This window comes from Gobius niger (assembly GCF_951799975.1).
Source record: "Gobius niger genome assembly, chromosome: 19".
Lineage (NCBI taxonomy): Eukaryota > Metazoa > Chordata > Actinopteri > Gobiiformes > Gobiidae > Gobius > Gobius niger.
In genome coordinates, this window is record NC_136870.1 from 16345604 (window position 1) to 16362715 (window position 17112).

Consider the following 17112-nt stretch of genomic DNA (forward strand, 5'->3'; position numbering starts at 1 on the left):
CTGGCCAGGCTGTTATAATGCATGACTTTAGCATTTAATCATGGCACACTATATGGGCTGATAGTCTGAGTTTGTATAAAATGTAACACAAATATAGACACCAAAATAGGCTTATGTTTCATGTCCTCAGTGGGTGTAGTAGCCGTAATAGTCTGCATCACTGTTGTTGTCCTCCCCGGTGCGGGACGGTGGGGAGTTCTCTGTGCTGGACGCGTACGGTGACGTCCTCCTTTTCTTATTGTCCGAGACCCCGCTTTCAAACAGGCCCGAGTCCGCAGAGTCAGCCGATTTCACAGACGCCGGTTCGAGCCAGGTCTCCTCCCCCACCCCGCCGTCTTTGGGCTTGTCCTGATGCAACGGGGGCGGGAGGGGCTCCAGGAGGGAGGGCGGGTGTAGTCTTGGGTTTCCGGGCGACATGGAGGAAGAGGAAGAGGAGGAGGAGGACGATATGGGTCTGAACCAGCCCAAGCTTGTCGGAGGTTTGCTGGGATGGCTTAGGAACTGGGTAGAGGGTCGGTTGGCGCCCCATCCCGGCGTGGGAGCACTCGCTACAGACACGCTGCTCGCTCCGAACGCGTGATCGGGGTAATAACTGAGGGGATGGTGCGCTGATGTCTGCAGGGGGAACGGCTTGTAAAAACCATTTCCTGAAAAGTCCCCGTCATACGTCGAAGCGAAGTCAAGGCGGTTTGGGGGTTGGTACCAGCGGCTGTGTGGTCCCGGGCTCGGCGAGGAGTGGGAGGGGTCCTTGGGAAGCTGAGCCATGCCGCCCAGAGCGTCCCGACTGAAGAAGCGGCTTTGGGGCAAGGGGCTCATGTACTGATCTGTGAGGTGGTAGCCCTGAGGAGGGTAACATGTTCCCGCCAACAGCTGCTGGTTTTCAGACGGAGATGGTGTGAGGCGATCTGATTCGGGCGGGGCATATAACCTGTGACAGAGCAGCAGAGAGAGAGAGAGAGGAACGGGGAAAAGAAGGTGTTATTTCCTGCGCCAAAACCTCAAGCTGTCAAACATCCAGCACCCTGTCGCTTCACTTTCCACGCGTGTGATTTGCAGAGCGGTTATTAAACTGAAGATGATTTTTAAAGAGGCGACGTGTTGCAATGTTAAAGAAGAATTAAACAAGCATGACACACTAATGTTAACACTTTCGGATAACCGCGTAATACGAAGCAGACACAAACCATTTCTAAATACAAACTTCGCCAAACACTTAATGATGATTTGGCTTTACTTACGTGTCATAATTGTCTCGGAAACCTTTGGCGAAGGGGTTGTGGTCTATTTTGAGCTGAGTGATCTGTGTAGTAGGAACAGGAGGAGGGCAATGACAGGCGCAGACAGAGAGAGGGCATTGGAAAAAGGGAGAGAAGAAACAAGAGACGTCAAAGCACAATAATTACTCATCATACAGCGTTATTTTAGTAGCGTTAATGTTTCGAAAACATATCTAAAACTCAGCTCTAGATTTAAATATAGATAGTTATGTTGGATTGTGAGGGGTACAATGTCTTCCAGTATTATTTTAAAAAACAATCTGGGGTAAGTCAAGGTGAGGTGACACTTGGATGAACTTCCAGTATGCACTTGCACGTATGTACTTGAGGCAGCATAATTTAGGTTCTATGCATTATTGACAGTGCCATACATTAACCAGAGCCAGCGCTGGCATAAATCATTCAACTAAACCCTCATCAAGACATACAGTACAACTTAAGTAGTGTTTATGCATAAGGTAAACATGTATTTAACAGTTCTTGATAGTGCTGGCTAAGTGGTCCCCATGACGACAACAATCACCCCGTGTGTCCACTCCTATTATGCTGAACTGTCTGAGAGTAAGGAAAATAAAGTACTGTTGCTTCATAATAAGTGCCAAATAATTCTCTTAACTCTTATTGTCCTGATTTGATAACGATGCCGTAAGCTAGTTAATACTCTGCGAGTTTGAGGACCTTGATGTTCCTCATCAGCGCCCCCTGCCCGTGGTGTGACTCACATCTGCGTTCTGATAAGCGGTGACGGCGATGAACTGCGTCTCTGGAAACACAAAGGTCTGGGCCTTCGCTGAGAGGAAGGGGTCCTCGGTTCCGTCCTCTTTCACCTCCACGATGTGCAGACGCGGCTGGTACTTGTGGAGCGACTGCAGCACGATCATCTTGTCGGAAAGAGACACAAAGATCCAGATTAGTGCTCCATTCCACTGGATGATGTGTGTTCTCAACGCGAGGTGTTTCTGCCTTGAAACTTATGACTAATACAAATTAAAAGTGTATGTGTAGGGAAGGGGTAGGCAATGTAAGGCAAAGTCCAGCCCTTCAGCTTGAAACCTGTAATGATTTTAAGAAATAATATGATACAAATTAGGGTTCAAATACTTGTTGAAGTGCCCTTAAAAGGCTGAATATGCTGTCACTGTCCACATATATCTAGGAAAGATACCACACTTTTCATAATTAGGGCTGGTTATAGAAAAAAAAGGTACTACTGGTACTGAGAAAATAAAAGTGTCGAAAGCAGGTACCAAAAAGTCCATTTGATGCAGTTGGCCATCAAAATTCAAAAGGAAAAAAAAGTGAAACACAAGTTGAACATTTTTTTTTAAAAAGGGAAGACAATTGGAAAACCAAAAAATATGTAGGAAGAAAATAAATTGGAAAAAATATTTAAAATTGGAGGAAAATTGGGGAAAAAGACATAGAAAAATTGGGGGGAAAACTGAAAAAATTGGGTAAATTTAGGGGAAAAAATATTTTTTTTTGTTAAATAAGAAAAGGATGAGAAAAACAGTGTCCGCACAACTATATAGCTCCCAAAAAGTATTTATTACTTACATCGTATGTGTATACCAGGGGTCACCAACCTTATTTCAGCTGAGGGCTACTTTAAGAATATTAAGTTGTTCGAGGGCTACCAGTTAAAAACAAATCCTAAAGACTTAAACGTACACTGTTCACTTATAGGATATTGACCCCATATTATATTAAAATAGCTTTATTTTAAACTCATACTGAGTCACAAGAACCGAAATAACTGTAATTTTAAGAATTACATTCAAGAAAATGAAGTGTTTTACACTTTAAAAAAAGCTCCAAGGGCTACTGGACATGCCCCAAAGGGCCCCTGGGTGCCCACGGGCACCAGGTTGGTGACCCCTGGTGTATACCATACATATGGTGTAATGAGCTATATATACAGTAGTTGGGCGGACACTTTTTTTCTCATCCTTTTGTTCTACTTTCATCCTGCACACTAATTCAGACTGAACGTGCGTGTTTTTTTGTTTTTCTAACGCTAAAAAATAAGAAAAACAAGTGTTTTTTTCTTTTGTAGTCAAAGGAGCTTTCTTGGTTGTTTCACCTCAAACAAATGATACAAATGCAAAAGAAATGAAATGGAAGGAAAATGAATCAATTGAAATTCAAATGATTTGAATCTGTTTTATGGTTCTATATGATAGTATAGTATCGTTCAGGTATCGGCATCAAAAACCAAGTATTGTTGAAGTACCGGAATCGGGAAAAAATTAACAGTACCCAGCCCTATTCATAATGAAGAAAATCACCACTAAGCGAACTTGCCTACCCCTGATGTAGAGTGTACACTATAATGTATATCTAATGTTCAGATAAAGGCAATTATCCAAAATGGCTGGTGAGAGCAAGAATCTTTCAGCCAAAATAGAAATCTATCAACATCTGGCCATTGAGCAAGTGTTAATCTCAATATATATTCGATTAGATATTTGTTTGTTTTTTGCTAATGTGATAGAGAGCAATGGTGAACAAATAATCTGTATAAGAAAGTGCTAAAAAAATCACCACCATCAGAGGGCGAAAGAGATAGACCAATACCTGTGCCACATTGTTGGTGCTGCCCTTGTTGTTGGTGAGCTTGAGTTTGCTGAAAGACACTTCCTGCCTCATCCAGTGCGCGCCGTTGTTGGGAGAGTCTGGGTGCATGTACGTACGGTTTCCTGTGAGGGCGAAGTTAATCGTGCACAAAGTTTAAACAGCATCCACTGGCACAATTTTACAATGACACAGATTTTATGCTGTACGAAATATTTTTGACACCGCAATGACCTGCTAACCTACAGCCTATTTAAATCCCTGCCTTACGTTACGGTGCGATTAGGTATTACTGTGATGTTACTTTACCACAGTTTCAACCAACACCTGGAAAGTGTCATCACACCTCTCTCGTTAATTCATTTCAATAAAAAAAAAAAATCACAGACAAATAATGTTTCGGTTCACCAGCTTTCAAACGTGTGAAAAGGGAGACTCCGCTTTGAAAAACCTCGGATTTTTTGAACAATGACGAGACTCATTGTAGATGATGTAACACTGTTTTTGTTGGTGGAAAAACCTATGCATCAAACACATAGTAAAGTTTTTAAATATTGTCTCAAACATGATGTATAATTATAGAAAGGACAAAAACAATAATAGTATTCTTAGCGTTTCTTTGTGTACATACCTGGCATGTTTCCCTCTGCTTTGCCGCACTGGACCCACTTGCCCCCCTGGTACCTCCAGTGGTGCTGATCGGCCAAAACCACGTCCACATAGACGTTATAATGCGCCGAAGGGTCCAGGTCGCTGATGTTGAAGCTCAAGAACGGAAACATCCTCCTACAATAAGACAAAAAAAACAACATGTGTAACGTTAGATATGGGTAATATTCAATTCATTTAACACAAAGGTTACAATGGAAACCTGCCATGTTAGGGGGCACTAGCAAACTTTTTTTTAAATTATTATCACAGGAATCACCAGGAATCTTAGCGGTTTTGTTGTCTATTTGCTTGTAGTCTATTTACTAGTTAATTGTTTTTTTCCTCACATTTCCTGCACACCCAGAGTGTTTCTAAGAGCTGAATATAACACGTAAATTTCTCCATTGTGAGATCAATAAAGGCTATCTTATCTTATCTGATCTTATCTTATTTCGACGACCCGAGCTCTGTTAGTATTTATAAGAAACATAGATATATATTAGTGCTGTCGATTGATCTTTAGTGAAATTCGATTAATCAGAATTAATCGTGTTAATAATGATTATTAACACTTAAATCGAAAGCATTTTCTCACATGTCCCTAACCAAAATATTCACAGTTTCATAATTCAATGGGAAAAGCCCAACAGCTTATATAATAACGGGGATCTCGGTCACACGTGCTCGATAAGACACATTTTAGACACATTTTCTTTGGGTGCTGAACCTTTTGAACAGAATCTGGAAACTTTTCAGTACATAAAGTAGAGTATGAGGACAAAATGAAAGACAAGCCTCTTTGATGCACAAGCAGCTCTCTGTCGCTTTCGTTACATAAAAGTGTCAAAGTAAAAGGGTTGGAGACTCCTGTGGTTAATACAAGTGCTTTCTTTAAGGCGATGTGTGTGCTCAGATACAGGAGTGTGTATATGATGTGATTTATTCGTGATTAATGCACTACTTATTTTTTCGATTGGGATTTACCCTCATCTCCTACGCACCTGCCTGTGGTAATTGATGTGCGAAGTTTCTCTTCTAAAATACGGCATGTGCTTGATCTTCAAACCTAATAGCTACTATTTCATTTTACAAACAGATGGAAGCAAGTTTATTTATAATTTGTACAAAGTCATTAAAGTGCTTCACAGAACTAGAGGATTATTAAATAATCACATAACATTACATATAAAAGGGGAATAAATTAGTATAGCATAAAAGTGGAGCTATAATACTTTTAATTTCATTTTAACTGCTTTCAATTGTGGAGCAAATGGATAATATTGATTGCAGAGTGGCGACGGCAGCTGCAGTATCAGTTAAAGTGGTGATGTTGGGGGCAGGGCGACGGGGCGCGAGAGCAGGTGAATATTTAATGGTGCTCTTAATAAAAGATGTCCCGGCAGTGTGTCCCGATCGGGGCGTTACGCGTTGGACTTATTTTGATCACAGACGCCTTCAGTGAGCCGAGGTAACAGAGAGGTCAGGACGTCCCGCAGGAGCACAGCTGGAGGCTCAGAGTTCAACGTACAGACCAGAGACACACAGACACGGGCACGATGATGGTGTATCACCTACTGAAGGGTTTCAACGTTTTAAGTGCCATTTCAAGTGTTTCATCGAGACTTAAGAAAACACACAGATAGAATAAAACATAACATAATACACCCCCTCATAAAGATTCATAAGCATAGTTTTCTATTTGTTTTCATGCTTTGGTTGGCTACATGTTCCACTCAATTTCCATTTTTAACTAATTGAGATACTACTTCCCTCTGCTTTTCATGAAAAATTCAAAATATTTTCTGCTTTATTATTTCTGATTGATTAAATCATTCTCCTCCATTGAGATTTTTGATTAAATTCTGTTCAAGCATCTTTGGAGATGAACTAAATCCTGCATTTTCTTTTCCTTATTTTTTCTTTTGGAGATGTGATAATACTAGGTCTGTCACGATATATTGAGGCAGGAAAGTATCGCGATAAACGATATTATTGACTCTAACGATACTGGACACTGTCAACTCTCAGGCGTAAAAATGACATGTTCTAAAAGTGCATCATAATATACTAAACTAACCCAATTTGCTTCAGTTAGAAATGAAAGTTTTACAAAGAAAAAATAGGGAGGAAATGCTAATAAATGTATACACGATAAATATCGAGCCCAAAATACATTGTTTATTGAATGATAAGTCGATATAGTAATTATAATGACAGTATGAAAGTATGAAAGAAAATAGTTTTGCGATTATAATGTCTAATCATAATAATATCTATGTTTTGTACCAATGGACGGGCAGTGTGTGTTGTTCCTCATTCACAGCAGCTCCATAACATTAAACCAATTATAAAGCATGATTCACTTCTACACATGAAGCCTATACAATCTGAACTCGTGGTGCACTCACAGATCTATATGGGCTGCTTTGAACCAGGGCAACTTGTTTAGCTTCTGACCCAGCTGTTTAGGTTTCAGCCTAAAGGCTCCTGAGGCGACAAGGTATTTGACTGGAAACTCTGATCATGTGACCCGGCCAGTGCCCATTCGTTTATACTGGCACAACACAGCAAAACAATACAACAGTGTTTTGATGGAGGTTTACACGAGGGCAGCTGCTGTTAATCTATCCATAACAACGTGTTAATTTATTTTCCAGATGCGGATCAAATGTTTAGAAGTGACAAAAAAAAGAGAAGCACCAAAAAAAAGTCCCAAACCGAGATAAAGAGAAGAAGATGTACAGCTTATTTATTATAATACAAAAAGGCTAATAAACCTTTGGCAGTGATGCTTCTGGACACAACAAAGGTTAAATAAATGTTTAGCAATGTGCCCAAAGCTTTAATTTGTGTCGACCAGGATGAATCTGCTTTATATTCAGCGTGTTTCCCCTGAAGCTCTCCGGTCATTTAGTGGTGTAAAACTAGTGAGGTGTGTAAACAGTGGAGATGGAGGCTATGGCTAACACGCTAACACCTGCAGGGCTTGTCCTGGATGGTAAAGTCCATGTCTTTTTGTTTTAGCTGAGAGTCCTTAAGCAACCCTGAGTAAAGATAATACAAATCGGGATAGGCAGTGAAATTACACAAATTATATGGTTGTTTTGGAAAGAGATTGCATGGATTTTTGAAGGGATTTTAAGGTAGAGTCGAGCACTTCAGGAACAAAAAGAAAACACTGCCTTTACTATGCATTGATCTTGTGCCTGAGTACTTTTGTGAGTAATACTGCAGAATATGAGAAGAATGTGACACTCAATAACTGTCTTGCATATTGTGATGACGATATTTTGCATTATTTTAGTAATTGAGAAAATGAAAAAGGGTCCCCAAAAGATTTGTAATCTTTAGTTACACAATTTGTGACGTTTCGAGGCACATGCGCTTCATCAGAAATAAGCGCATGTGCCTATTTTTGCCATACATTAAGAATATTGTTTGGGAGCTGCAATTCGTGTGTGGACCATTTTTCATTTTCTCAATTACACTTTTGGATCCAGCACACAAGCCTCACCTGACTTCGGATGTGCATGTCTTTTTCTATTTTGCAATATTTTACTAAACCTTTTAAACACAGTATGTTCAAGCAAAAACTGAAATCAGTTTGTTTATCTCATGAATTGTGTCAAAAACTAAACAAAAAACAAAATCAAGGCCAAAACGATGCTAAAATAGAAATATATGAGGGAAACGTGAACTGCACATTTTTATGTAACCATGTGTTTTTGTTTTAGATTGACTTTGAAGGACGACCTCTGTGATTTTGCGATATATTGTAGCTTCCGGTGTTGGGGTAATGTAATACAAAAGCTGCAAAAATATGACTTTTTTCAGCAACTAAGGACTACAAACATGTTACTGAAACAAACTATGAGAATATATTAGTCATTACATTTCAAGTAAGTCAAGTTACAAGTAGGTCTGTCACAAAAACAAATCTGAATTTCGATATATTGACGCAGGAAAGTATCGCGATAAACGATATTATTGACTTTAACGATACTTGTCAACTCTCAGGCATAAAAATGACAGTAAACCTTTGTTCTGAAGGTGCATCATCACATCCTAAAATATCTCACAAGCTGCAAAAAACATGAAACATAATGTAACTCAATTTGCTTCAGTTTGAAATAAAAGTTTTATAAGAAAAAATCGGGGTGGAATGTTAATAAATTTACAGACGATAAATATCGAGCCCAAAAATGTATCGTTTATCTGCTACTTATTGAACGATAAGTCGATATAGCAATTATCGTGACAGCCCTAGCTACAAGTGCATTTAAAAGTATGAACAAATAAATGCCCCCAAATAAAATGCAGCACCACATCATGTTGGACACTGGTGTATGAGATCTGCAGTCTGTTGATAATGTCGTCAAAACACAACACGGGAGAGTGGGGATAATGAAGGAAAAGGAAATTGTTGACAGCACTTCTGCTCTTTTCAGTTTATATTTTCCCAAAAGTAACTCAAAAGTAACTCAAAGTAGTGTAACTCATGAAACAGTAATATTTAATACAAACATATCACATTTTTCAAGCTGTAACTACTAATATAGAGTAAATTACGCCATATATTGCGATGACAGTGATATGGCGACATGCTGTGCAGCCTTTGTCCCGAGCTCGCCGTAGTAAAGACTATGCCAAACCAATATATGTAAGCTCCACGGCAGATGATATGGTGCCACATGTTTTGGATACAACTACTTCATTATGGTTACACTAAGTTTATCCGCAGACTCTGTATAACTGCGTATGTGGCATCATGCATTTGCTTTATATTGAATTTCTACCTCTCTATCCCGGCTGTAAGACAAACCGTGCACTAAGCGCTCCCAGTTGGGTCTTTTGGCAACACGGCGAGTCCTGTTTTACAATCAATCATAGTTCTCGTAGTGAAACACAATCATGGCTGCAGCTCTTTGGTGGCTCGCAAAGAACAGGTGAAAAGGCTCCTCTTCCAGCGCTAATACAAGCGAAAGCAGAAACTAGGCTGCTCTCGGCAAAGTCAGGCCGCTACACCTACTCTTATGGATGGAAACGCTGAATGAATGAGTGGTTGTCGCACTACTGTAGCTAGATTCACTGATAAATCAAGGTTTTATAAGAAATCATAACTTCTTTGAGGGGAATTCAAAGAAAACACAACAAGGCAGGTGTTTGCATTGGAGGTTGGCTCTGAGGAAACAGAGAAAGAGAGATTCAAAGTTAAGCTAGCGTGCAGTGCATATACGTGGTTAGAGCGGTGGAGATGTGCAGAAGTACAGTAGCACTGAAGCTGTTTGACACTCGATTAATACGAGAAATGTAGCCACAAATATGCTCTTCTTTTTCTTTCTTTCTTTCTTTCTTTCTTTCTTTCTTTCTTTCTTTCTTTCTTTCTTTCTTTCTTTCTTTCTTTCTTTCTTTCTTTCTTTCTTTCTTTCTTTCTTTCTTTCTCAGAAACATCTGAATCTGTAAATATAAAATATGGTTGTTTTGGCTGTATTATACTAAAATATAAAGAAATACTGTATTTCACTTCATATATATATATATATATATATATATATATGTAAGACATACAATTCGTATTTGGGTCGTGGCTTGCCATTTTAGGATTATGGTGAGTACTGACAGTCTTGATGAAAAAGAAAAAAACCCACAGAAATAACCTCATGGGAACTTGAGAAGCCAGTTGTCAAAATACCTGCACATTTGATCTTAAAACATAAAACAATTGCTTTACTTTACGGCACATTAACGTGATTACCCGGTCATGTGCATCCTATTAATGCTAATAGGATGAAAATAACACGCGATAGCTGGTAGTACTGCCTTTTGCAGCCATGTCAAGTCTTAAATACTGGGTTTTGTCATATGTACAATAAATTATGTGTCCTGTGACCATTATATAATAACAATGTAACACTTTTAAGCACCAGGTTATTTCCATGCAACTACTGGTAAACTGATACCCACATAAAACCTCATTTTAGCTACAGATTGTAATATTTTTTATATAACATTTATTTATTTTCATTACAATTTTCAACATTTAATTGTGAAAGTGTGTCTAATGAGCCGGCTGTTCTAATATGCTGTATACAGGACAGAAGGCATCAGATAATCTATTGTACTCATTTGTATATGTGGCTATATGGTGAATCAATGTTACAGATTTACCAAAACATTTGAGAAAACCATACTTGAGCGTTGTAGTAATTCAGAAAAAAACACAGAGGTGGTGACATTTACAATATCAAAAGCAGGTGTGCAGAGGGGGAGCGACAGAGAGGAGCCCACGGCCCCGGTGCAGGGACAGAGGTGGTGGGCAGAGGTGGTGGGCAGAGGTGCTGGTCTACTTGAGCGACCAGTGATTGAGACAGACAGGAGTTCAAGTTCGGTTTTTGTCACCGAGCATTTTCCCCTGATCATCTGTGCGCAAGACCTCCCGCTCTCCAGCTGCTCCGGGACACGGCACCGTTTCACATGACACTTTAGCCCGACTTACTCTCAAAGGATGCCACGATCGTGTTGGCAAAAGTAAAATCCTCCCTTAACGCACTGTTTATTAAGTAGTAATAAGACTATATGAAAAATGAAAATCACAAAAAAGGAAAATAATCTTTCTATTCAAGCAACCAAACTCACAAGTCCATTAAAAAGGTTATTTACATTAGAGCAAGCTGGTCAGAAGTGGCACTACTTTCTGCGAAATACAACATTGACTCTATTGCCAGCTGAAGAGGAAGTCATACTAATACCAAAAAACAGTCGTGGTTCTGCTTTCCTCACGTTAAAACTAAACAGCATAAATTATCGGCTTTTTCCTCCAATACACTGACATGCAATGAGCCACGTTTTTCAAATAACCTTTAATCTAATAAGAATAAGAGAAGATCGTTTTTCGCATTGAACTAAATAGATTGTCTTTTATCAGATTGTCTGTTTTAATCTAACACCGTGATAATTGTCATCCATGAACCACCCACACTATTTTCCTTAATGACTCTTGACTCATGCTTGGAAATAACCTTTCTATTAGTTATTTAGCTCATGCTACACATATTTTAATAATAAATAGGGTGCTTTATACAACTGCCTGGAGAAAGACCTTAAGCATATAACTCAATGTCAAGGTTAAAAGCAATTATTTATCTTATATCGAAGCTGTATCGAGTAACAACTTTGATTTTGTTCTGTTTACATGAGTCTAGACAGCGGCAACCGTGTGAGACTTTGACTTGATATGCTGTTGGTGTTATTGCTAAAAAGGGCACTACGTCTGGCTGTTCTGTAGCCTACGGTACACCGTTGAGACGGAGATGTGGCTCTGCTTTTGCTCCTTTATGCTGCACCGGTCTGTCTGACTTGGCCCATAGATTTCAAAGCTCAGGTGTGATACATGCTCATAACATCTGAGAGATCTGACAGGCAGTGCAGCCAGCGACTATACTGGCAGAGAAGGCTGAGGAAAGTGAAAAAAAAAAGGAGTAGCATTGACTTCCTGTACTTCAAAGGCGCTTTCACCGCAGCCTGGCCAAAACTCACTCACTACTGGTTTGACCCTTGTGTTTCTGTACATTTCTTGTAGCTTTTTGGCTTCAGACTATACAGGCTTCGCTCCTCACTCTTCGCACTGAAAACAATATTTAGTTTACCTCAATGCCACTTTTTTCCCCCCCCAGACAAAACTCGGTGTGAATTTTAAAGGATGTGACAAAAGAAAAAACAAAGTGATTGTGGTTTGTTGCTTACTTGCAGGTGACACCTCTGCAAAGCTTTCCTTAATTTGACATCACTTTAAGGGAAGTACAAGTGGCGCTTTTACGCACGATGTTGCTGAGTTAAATCAAATAAAAAAGGTGGAGAAAAATGCGGTGTGACCTAAATGCGCATAAAAACTTGCTGTACGTGCATTTTTTTTTATTTTTTTTTACCGGACGTTCTGCTGTCTGGTTACAAGTCGCGTCAGTGCACGTATATCAGTGCCCTATAATGTGACAGCGCGTCTGTATATTGTGCACAGATCCGCGCCATGAGAAACCTATGGCCTGAAACCTTCTGTCAAAATCAAGTGTGTCGTATTAGAGAATTAATGCCAATCGACGTGGCGCGAGCGTAATGCGCAGTGACCCACGCGGGGGCCCCGGCAGCAGCGAGGCAGCAGCGGCGACTCCTCCGCCCTCATTCATCCACATCCTCGTGCGCGGCGTGTCCCGTCCCCGGCGTTATCAATATTTAAATATGTGGCATTGAGATTGCACGAGTTTAAAGCAAGAACGAAAGTGGCTATTTTTAGAGTGAAAAGTCAAGTGACGAGTTGAAAAAAGAAAAACGTGGTTTAATTCAAGGAAAATGTGAGTGTTTCAAACCAGTCGTGTCTTATTAATAGACTAGCTTTAGCCTATAGTTGTCAAACGCATTTCTCTGGCCACAAAGGCATTTTTTTCCACAACAAATCCTTTACATAAATTACATACATTTAGACCTAGTGATAGGCTATTCGTTGATTCTAGATTGTGAAGATGATGAAGTTCAAATGTTTAGGCCTTCACCCCAAATTACAATCGTAAAAGATACAAAATAGAATAGATCAAATTCGACAATAAATAGATTTTGAGTGGCGACACACCACGCCAATGTCTGAAGCCAGAGGCCGCAGATTCGAGATGAGTCGTTTTTACCACTGTCTGAAACACTTGACTGACTGGTGCCGTGGGAGGTGAGCAGAGTTGAGAGGTCAGGCAGAGGCGTCTGTGTCTGCATCATCTCTTGGCTCTGCTTCAACTGACTTGGAGCCAGAAGCAAAAATGTGAGCTACCTTTGAGATGGTAACATGTAGAAGTAGGCCTTCATTTTATTTTTGAAATAATTCTTTGATAATTTTGGTTGAATTGCAACTGGCCGATAGCTCCAAAGAAATGTTTGTCTTGTGAGTAATAAAGAGCAAATGTAAAGCAAAGAATGAAGGCATCGTCCTGCTGATTATGTAAAGACTATAGCCTAAAAACATAAGCATGCACTAGTCCACGACACAATGTCATCAATAACATGGACCATCAAATTCGTGCGTAAAGTTCACGAAGCCTATTTATAGGCAACTGAAAGTAAGCCATGCGTAAAACTTTTTACAAGCGCCTTAGTTTTTAGAGCAATTCAAATGAGCAATTTTTGAGAAACACAAAAACGTATGTTTCAGTTTCAGTTCCAAAGAATTAATGCATGACGCATGGTATTAACTGCTTTTTGGATTTTCTAAAAGGCTAACTTTTAGAAAGAAAAAGCAACAGCGCTGACCTTGTAGCCTAACACCCGAGCTCGTTGCCTTTTTGCCTCTTACCTGCCCTGTTTGGTGATAATCATTTCGGTCTGAAACTTGTGAAACTTGGCCCACAGCGGGTAGTTATTGAGCAGCGCCTGCGTCTTTCCGCAGACCTGCAGCCCAGGTAAAGGGTAGAGCGGTGGCCGCTGGTACCCGTGCTGGAAGCTGGTGGAGTAACTTTCAGGAGAGGAGGAGTGGTAAACGTCTTTGCCTCCTGTTGAAAACCCATCTCCCAGCGGTGGCGCACCGGGGATGAATCCCTGCGCGTGTCCCGTTATCCCACTTCTCCGCACTTCTCCGTACGGACAGCTGCTGAGGGGCTGACCGTAAAACCGAGTGTGTTGCCCTGCATATCCACCCATAGTTTGTTCAGACTGAAACGGTAATGTCAAAGTGTCCTGTCCGCCCTGGACCCCGTCCGTGTAGTAAAAGCGCGGCTCCTGGATGCCCATTTTGAAGTCACTCAGGTCCTTCGCGCTGCGGTGCAGGTGAATGTCAGCAGGACTCTTTCCAAAAGTTTGTGTTTCAGTCCCATTCAACATGCTGAGGTAGAGGTTCCCGCCTATGCCGCCCATTTGCAGCTTCGCTGTGCCCCTGTCTCTAATGTCATAAGTCTGTCGTCCAGCGGAACACACTCAGAGAAGCACTTTGTGTCCGTGCAAACGCCCCGCTGCTCTGGACATATCTCTGTCTCCAAGTTTTCACTTCAGATCACACACAGTCACGTGGTGTCCCGATGTCCTACTGTTATGAACTCCGTGTAGAGTTTGAGACAGTGTTGAGTTGGACACATGTCCCACTGAGTGATATATACATTCGTGCGTGGTGATATTTTGGAGGTGTGTCCGCGGCTGTACAGCTCGGTGATAGGCTCCACTTCTAACGGGGCCAGCCCCTGGTTCATCGCAGCACTCAGTCAGGGCACCTACAGGCTGTTCCTTTAGAAAATTAACCAATTGCTACATGTGATGAATACAAAAATATTTAATAATAACAAAATAGTCACACACTATATGGCTGCATCTTTTTTGTAAATAAGTGGCCTGTACACAAAAAATGTAATAAAGTGTGAAGCAAATTTGTGCGCAATTACGCACATATAGATGCGCGTAAATATATAATATATTATACAGGCGGTATACAGTCTATGCCAGTGACTTAATGCACTTTTTCCAGTAGCCGCAAGTTTCACCTAATAAATGGTTAAATGGTCTTATCTTATCTTATCTTATCTTATCTTATCTTATCTTATCTTATCTTATCTTATCTTATCTTATCTTATCTTATCTTATCTTATGTCTTATCTTGTCTCTTATCTTATCTCTTATCTTATTTAATTATATTTTATCTTATCTTTTCTATACAATCCCCTGGCTATGGTGTGTATTTTAGACTGAGAGAAAAGTAAACACAATTTTTTTTAACACATGATGTGCTGGGTTGTTTTATCTGTATTGGATTGTTTTTTAAACAACCTCTACAATTGAGAGTTTAAACAAATAAAAACATACACATCGTCACATCCAAAAATGTACTCAATCCCTTCCTTCAATCTTACGAAGTGATTGGATGAACAAACAAATGAGCTATGCCACTGTAGTTTCATATTTAGTCATATGTGTGTGTGCTCACTTTCATAAAGCCTGCCTTTTTGTAGAGCTGCCACTCGGCCTCCGTGGGTCGAACAGAAAGTACTGAAGTGTGTTAGAGTTCATCTCAGCTCTTGAAGGCCTTTTAGCTTGTTTGGTTTGTCACTTTTGGCTGGGGCAGGGATATAAAGGATAGCCCTCTGGTATTAATACATGTGTTGGAAATATAGCCACATACACATACAATAATAACTGCAATCCCTCCAGCGCAGGTATGACACGGTTAGACCCCTCCACTCTGTCACTGCCCTAATCTCATTTCCTGTTTCTCTCGTAGCAAGGTGAGCGCACAAGGGCAGCGGCTGAAGTCATCGGAGTTGACACTAGAGTTGAGAGTGGCCACAGACCAGGCCCTATACACTCATGTGCCCCGAGCCCCTGGGACAACACCTTCAGAGGCACAATCAACTCACATTTACTGCAACTAGTGTCATTAGCAGGTCACACATGAAGCTGGATATGGAAAGCTGTGATAAGACCTTACTCAACAGTGTCAAATAACTTTCAGTGGTGGCAAAAAAAACAAAAAAAACAAGGACTGTTTATCTATCAAGTTATTCAAATGACTACAACACATAATTAAAGATGAAGTCAGAACAAACCAAGGCTCCTGACCAAAACTACGAGCAAGTGCCGTCCACAGAGTACCACAGTTTGAGAACCACTGCAGAACCAAACTTCCCCTCCTGCATTGTGCGTAAGTCTATCTGGGCATGAGCTGCTGTTATAAATAGCGGATTGTAATCTCTCTCTCACATTCAAAGACACAGCGACAGAACTCCTGCAACAGGACCCTGATGTAAAATCTTGATAGTTGTACAAGAATGTAGTTAAAGGGAGTCGTACACAGCTCCTCTGGCCCACGGGTTTAGAAGTGACAGGCGGTTTCATCGGCAAACGTCTGTCTTCATTAACAGCAGCTCCCACTTTACACGGCCAATCTTTTCCCTAAACTTTACAACAGAGATGACAGATAAAACATTTTGAATTTCCCCATTGTGAGATTAACAAAGTCTTATCTTATCTTGTAGCTTAATAATAATGATAATTAAAAAAACAACACTATATTTATTAGAACACCTGTCTAAAAGCAAGTTCCGAGCAACAACTTTTCTGAACCAGAATTAGTGCATTCATCAGTTTTATCAACAGCATTAATAGTGGCTACAGTCATTATTCATTCACTCTCCTCACTCGGTCGTACTATGCTATGTAGCCACAGCTGCCCTGGGCGTGATTAATGTGAACGGGGCCAATCTACTTTGTCAAAAACATCCGATGATCTGACCAGGCCATGCCCACACGTATCCTGCTATCTCCACAAACGCAGACTTTTCTACAACCGTATACAAACTATCTCTGTCCACACCATAGATTGTTTGCAAAACTGAATACGCAATTTTCCATCTCCACACCTCTCTGTTTATACAGCATTTAGAAAAGTATCCGAAGTAGTGACGTCATTTATCTGGGTGCGTGTGGCCAGAAGGCCCAAACGCAGATAAATATCTGTGTTTACAGAAGTATCTATGTAGGCGTGGACAGGGCCTAAATTAGTCCCTCACATGCCACATTCATACGGAGCTACAGTACAGTGGCAAGACGTTTTTTTTCTGTGTGATGTGACCACAGAGATGTTGATCAGCATCAT

General features: G+C 40.5%; 1 protein-coding gene across 1 annotated transcript; it reads right to left on the reverse strand.

The window, feature by feature from the left end:
* tbx21 (T-box transcription factor 21) lies at nucleotides 1-14597 on the reverse strand. Its single transcript, XM_079577414.1, has 6 exons — nucleotides 13831-14597; nucleotides 4483-4637; nucleotides 3855-3976; nucleotides 2000-2158; nucleotides 1239-1300; nucleotides 1-928 (listed from the first exon to the last, which is right to left on the reverse strand). Exons 1-6 carry the CDS (start codon nucleotides 14385-14387, stop codon nucleotides 127-129), a joined length of 1857 nt encoding a protein of 618 aa, XP_079433540.1. The 5' UTR covers nucleotides 14388-14597; the 3' UTR covers nucleotides 1-126.
* Between the last annotated feature and the right edge of the window lie 2515 nt (nucleotides 14598-17112).

What these genes read in the sequence shown, in the direction of transcription:
- tbx21 (XM_079577414.1), bottom strand. Translation starts at nt 14,387, where the DNA reads ATGGGCGGCATAGGCGGGAACCTCTACCTCAGCATGTTGAATGGGACT. An exon ending in ATTATCACCAAACAGGGCAG is followed by an intron (nt 4,638 to 13,830) that starts GTAAGAGGCAAA and finishes GTCTTATTGTAG; the next exon opens with GAGGATGTTTCCGTTCTTGA. An exon ending in TTCCGAGACAATTATGACAC is followed by an intron (nt 929 to 1,238) that starts GTAAGTAAAGCC and finishes GCTCTGTCACAG; the next exon opens with GTTATATGCCCCGCCCGAAT.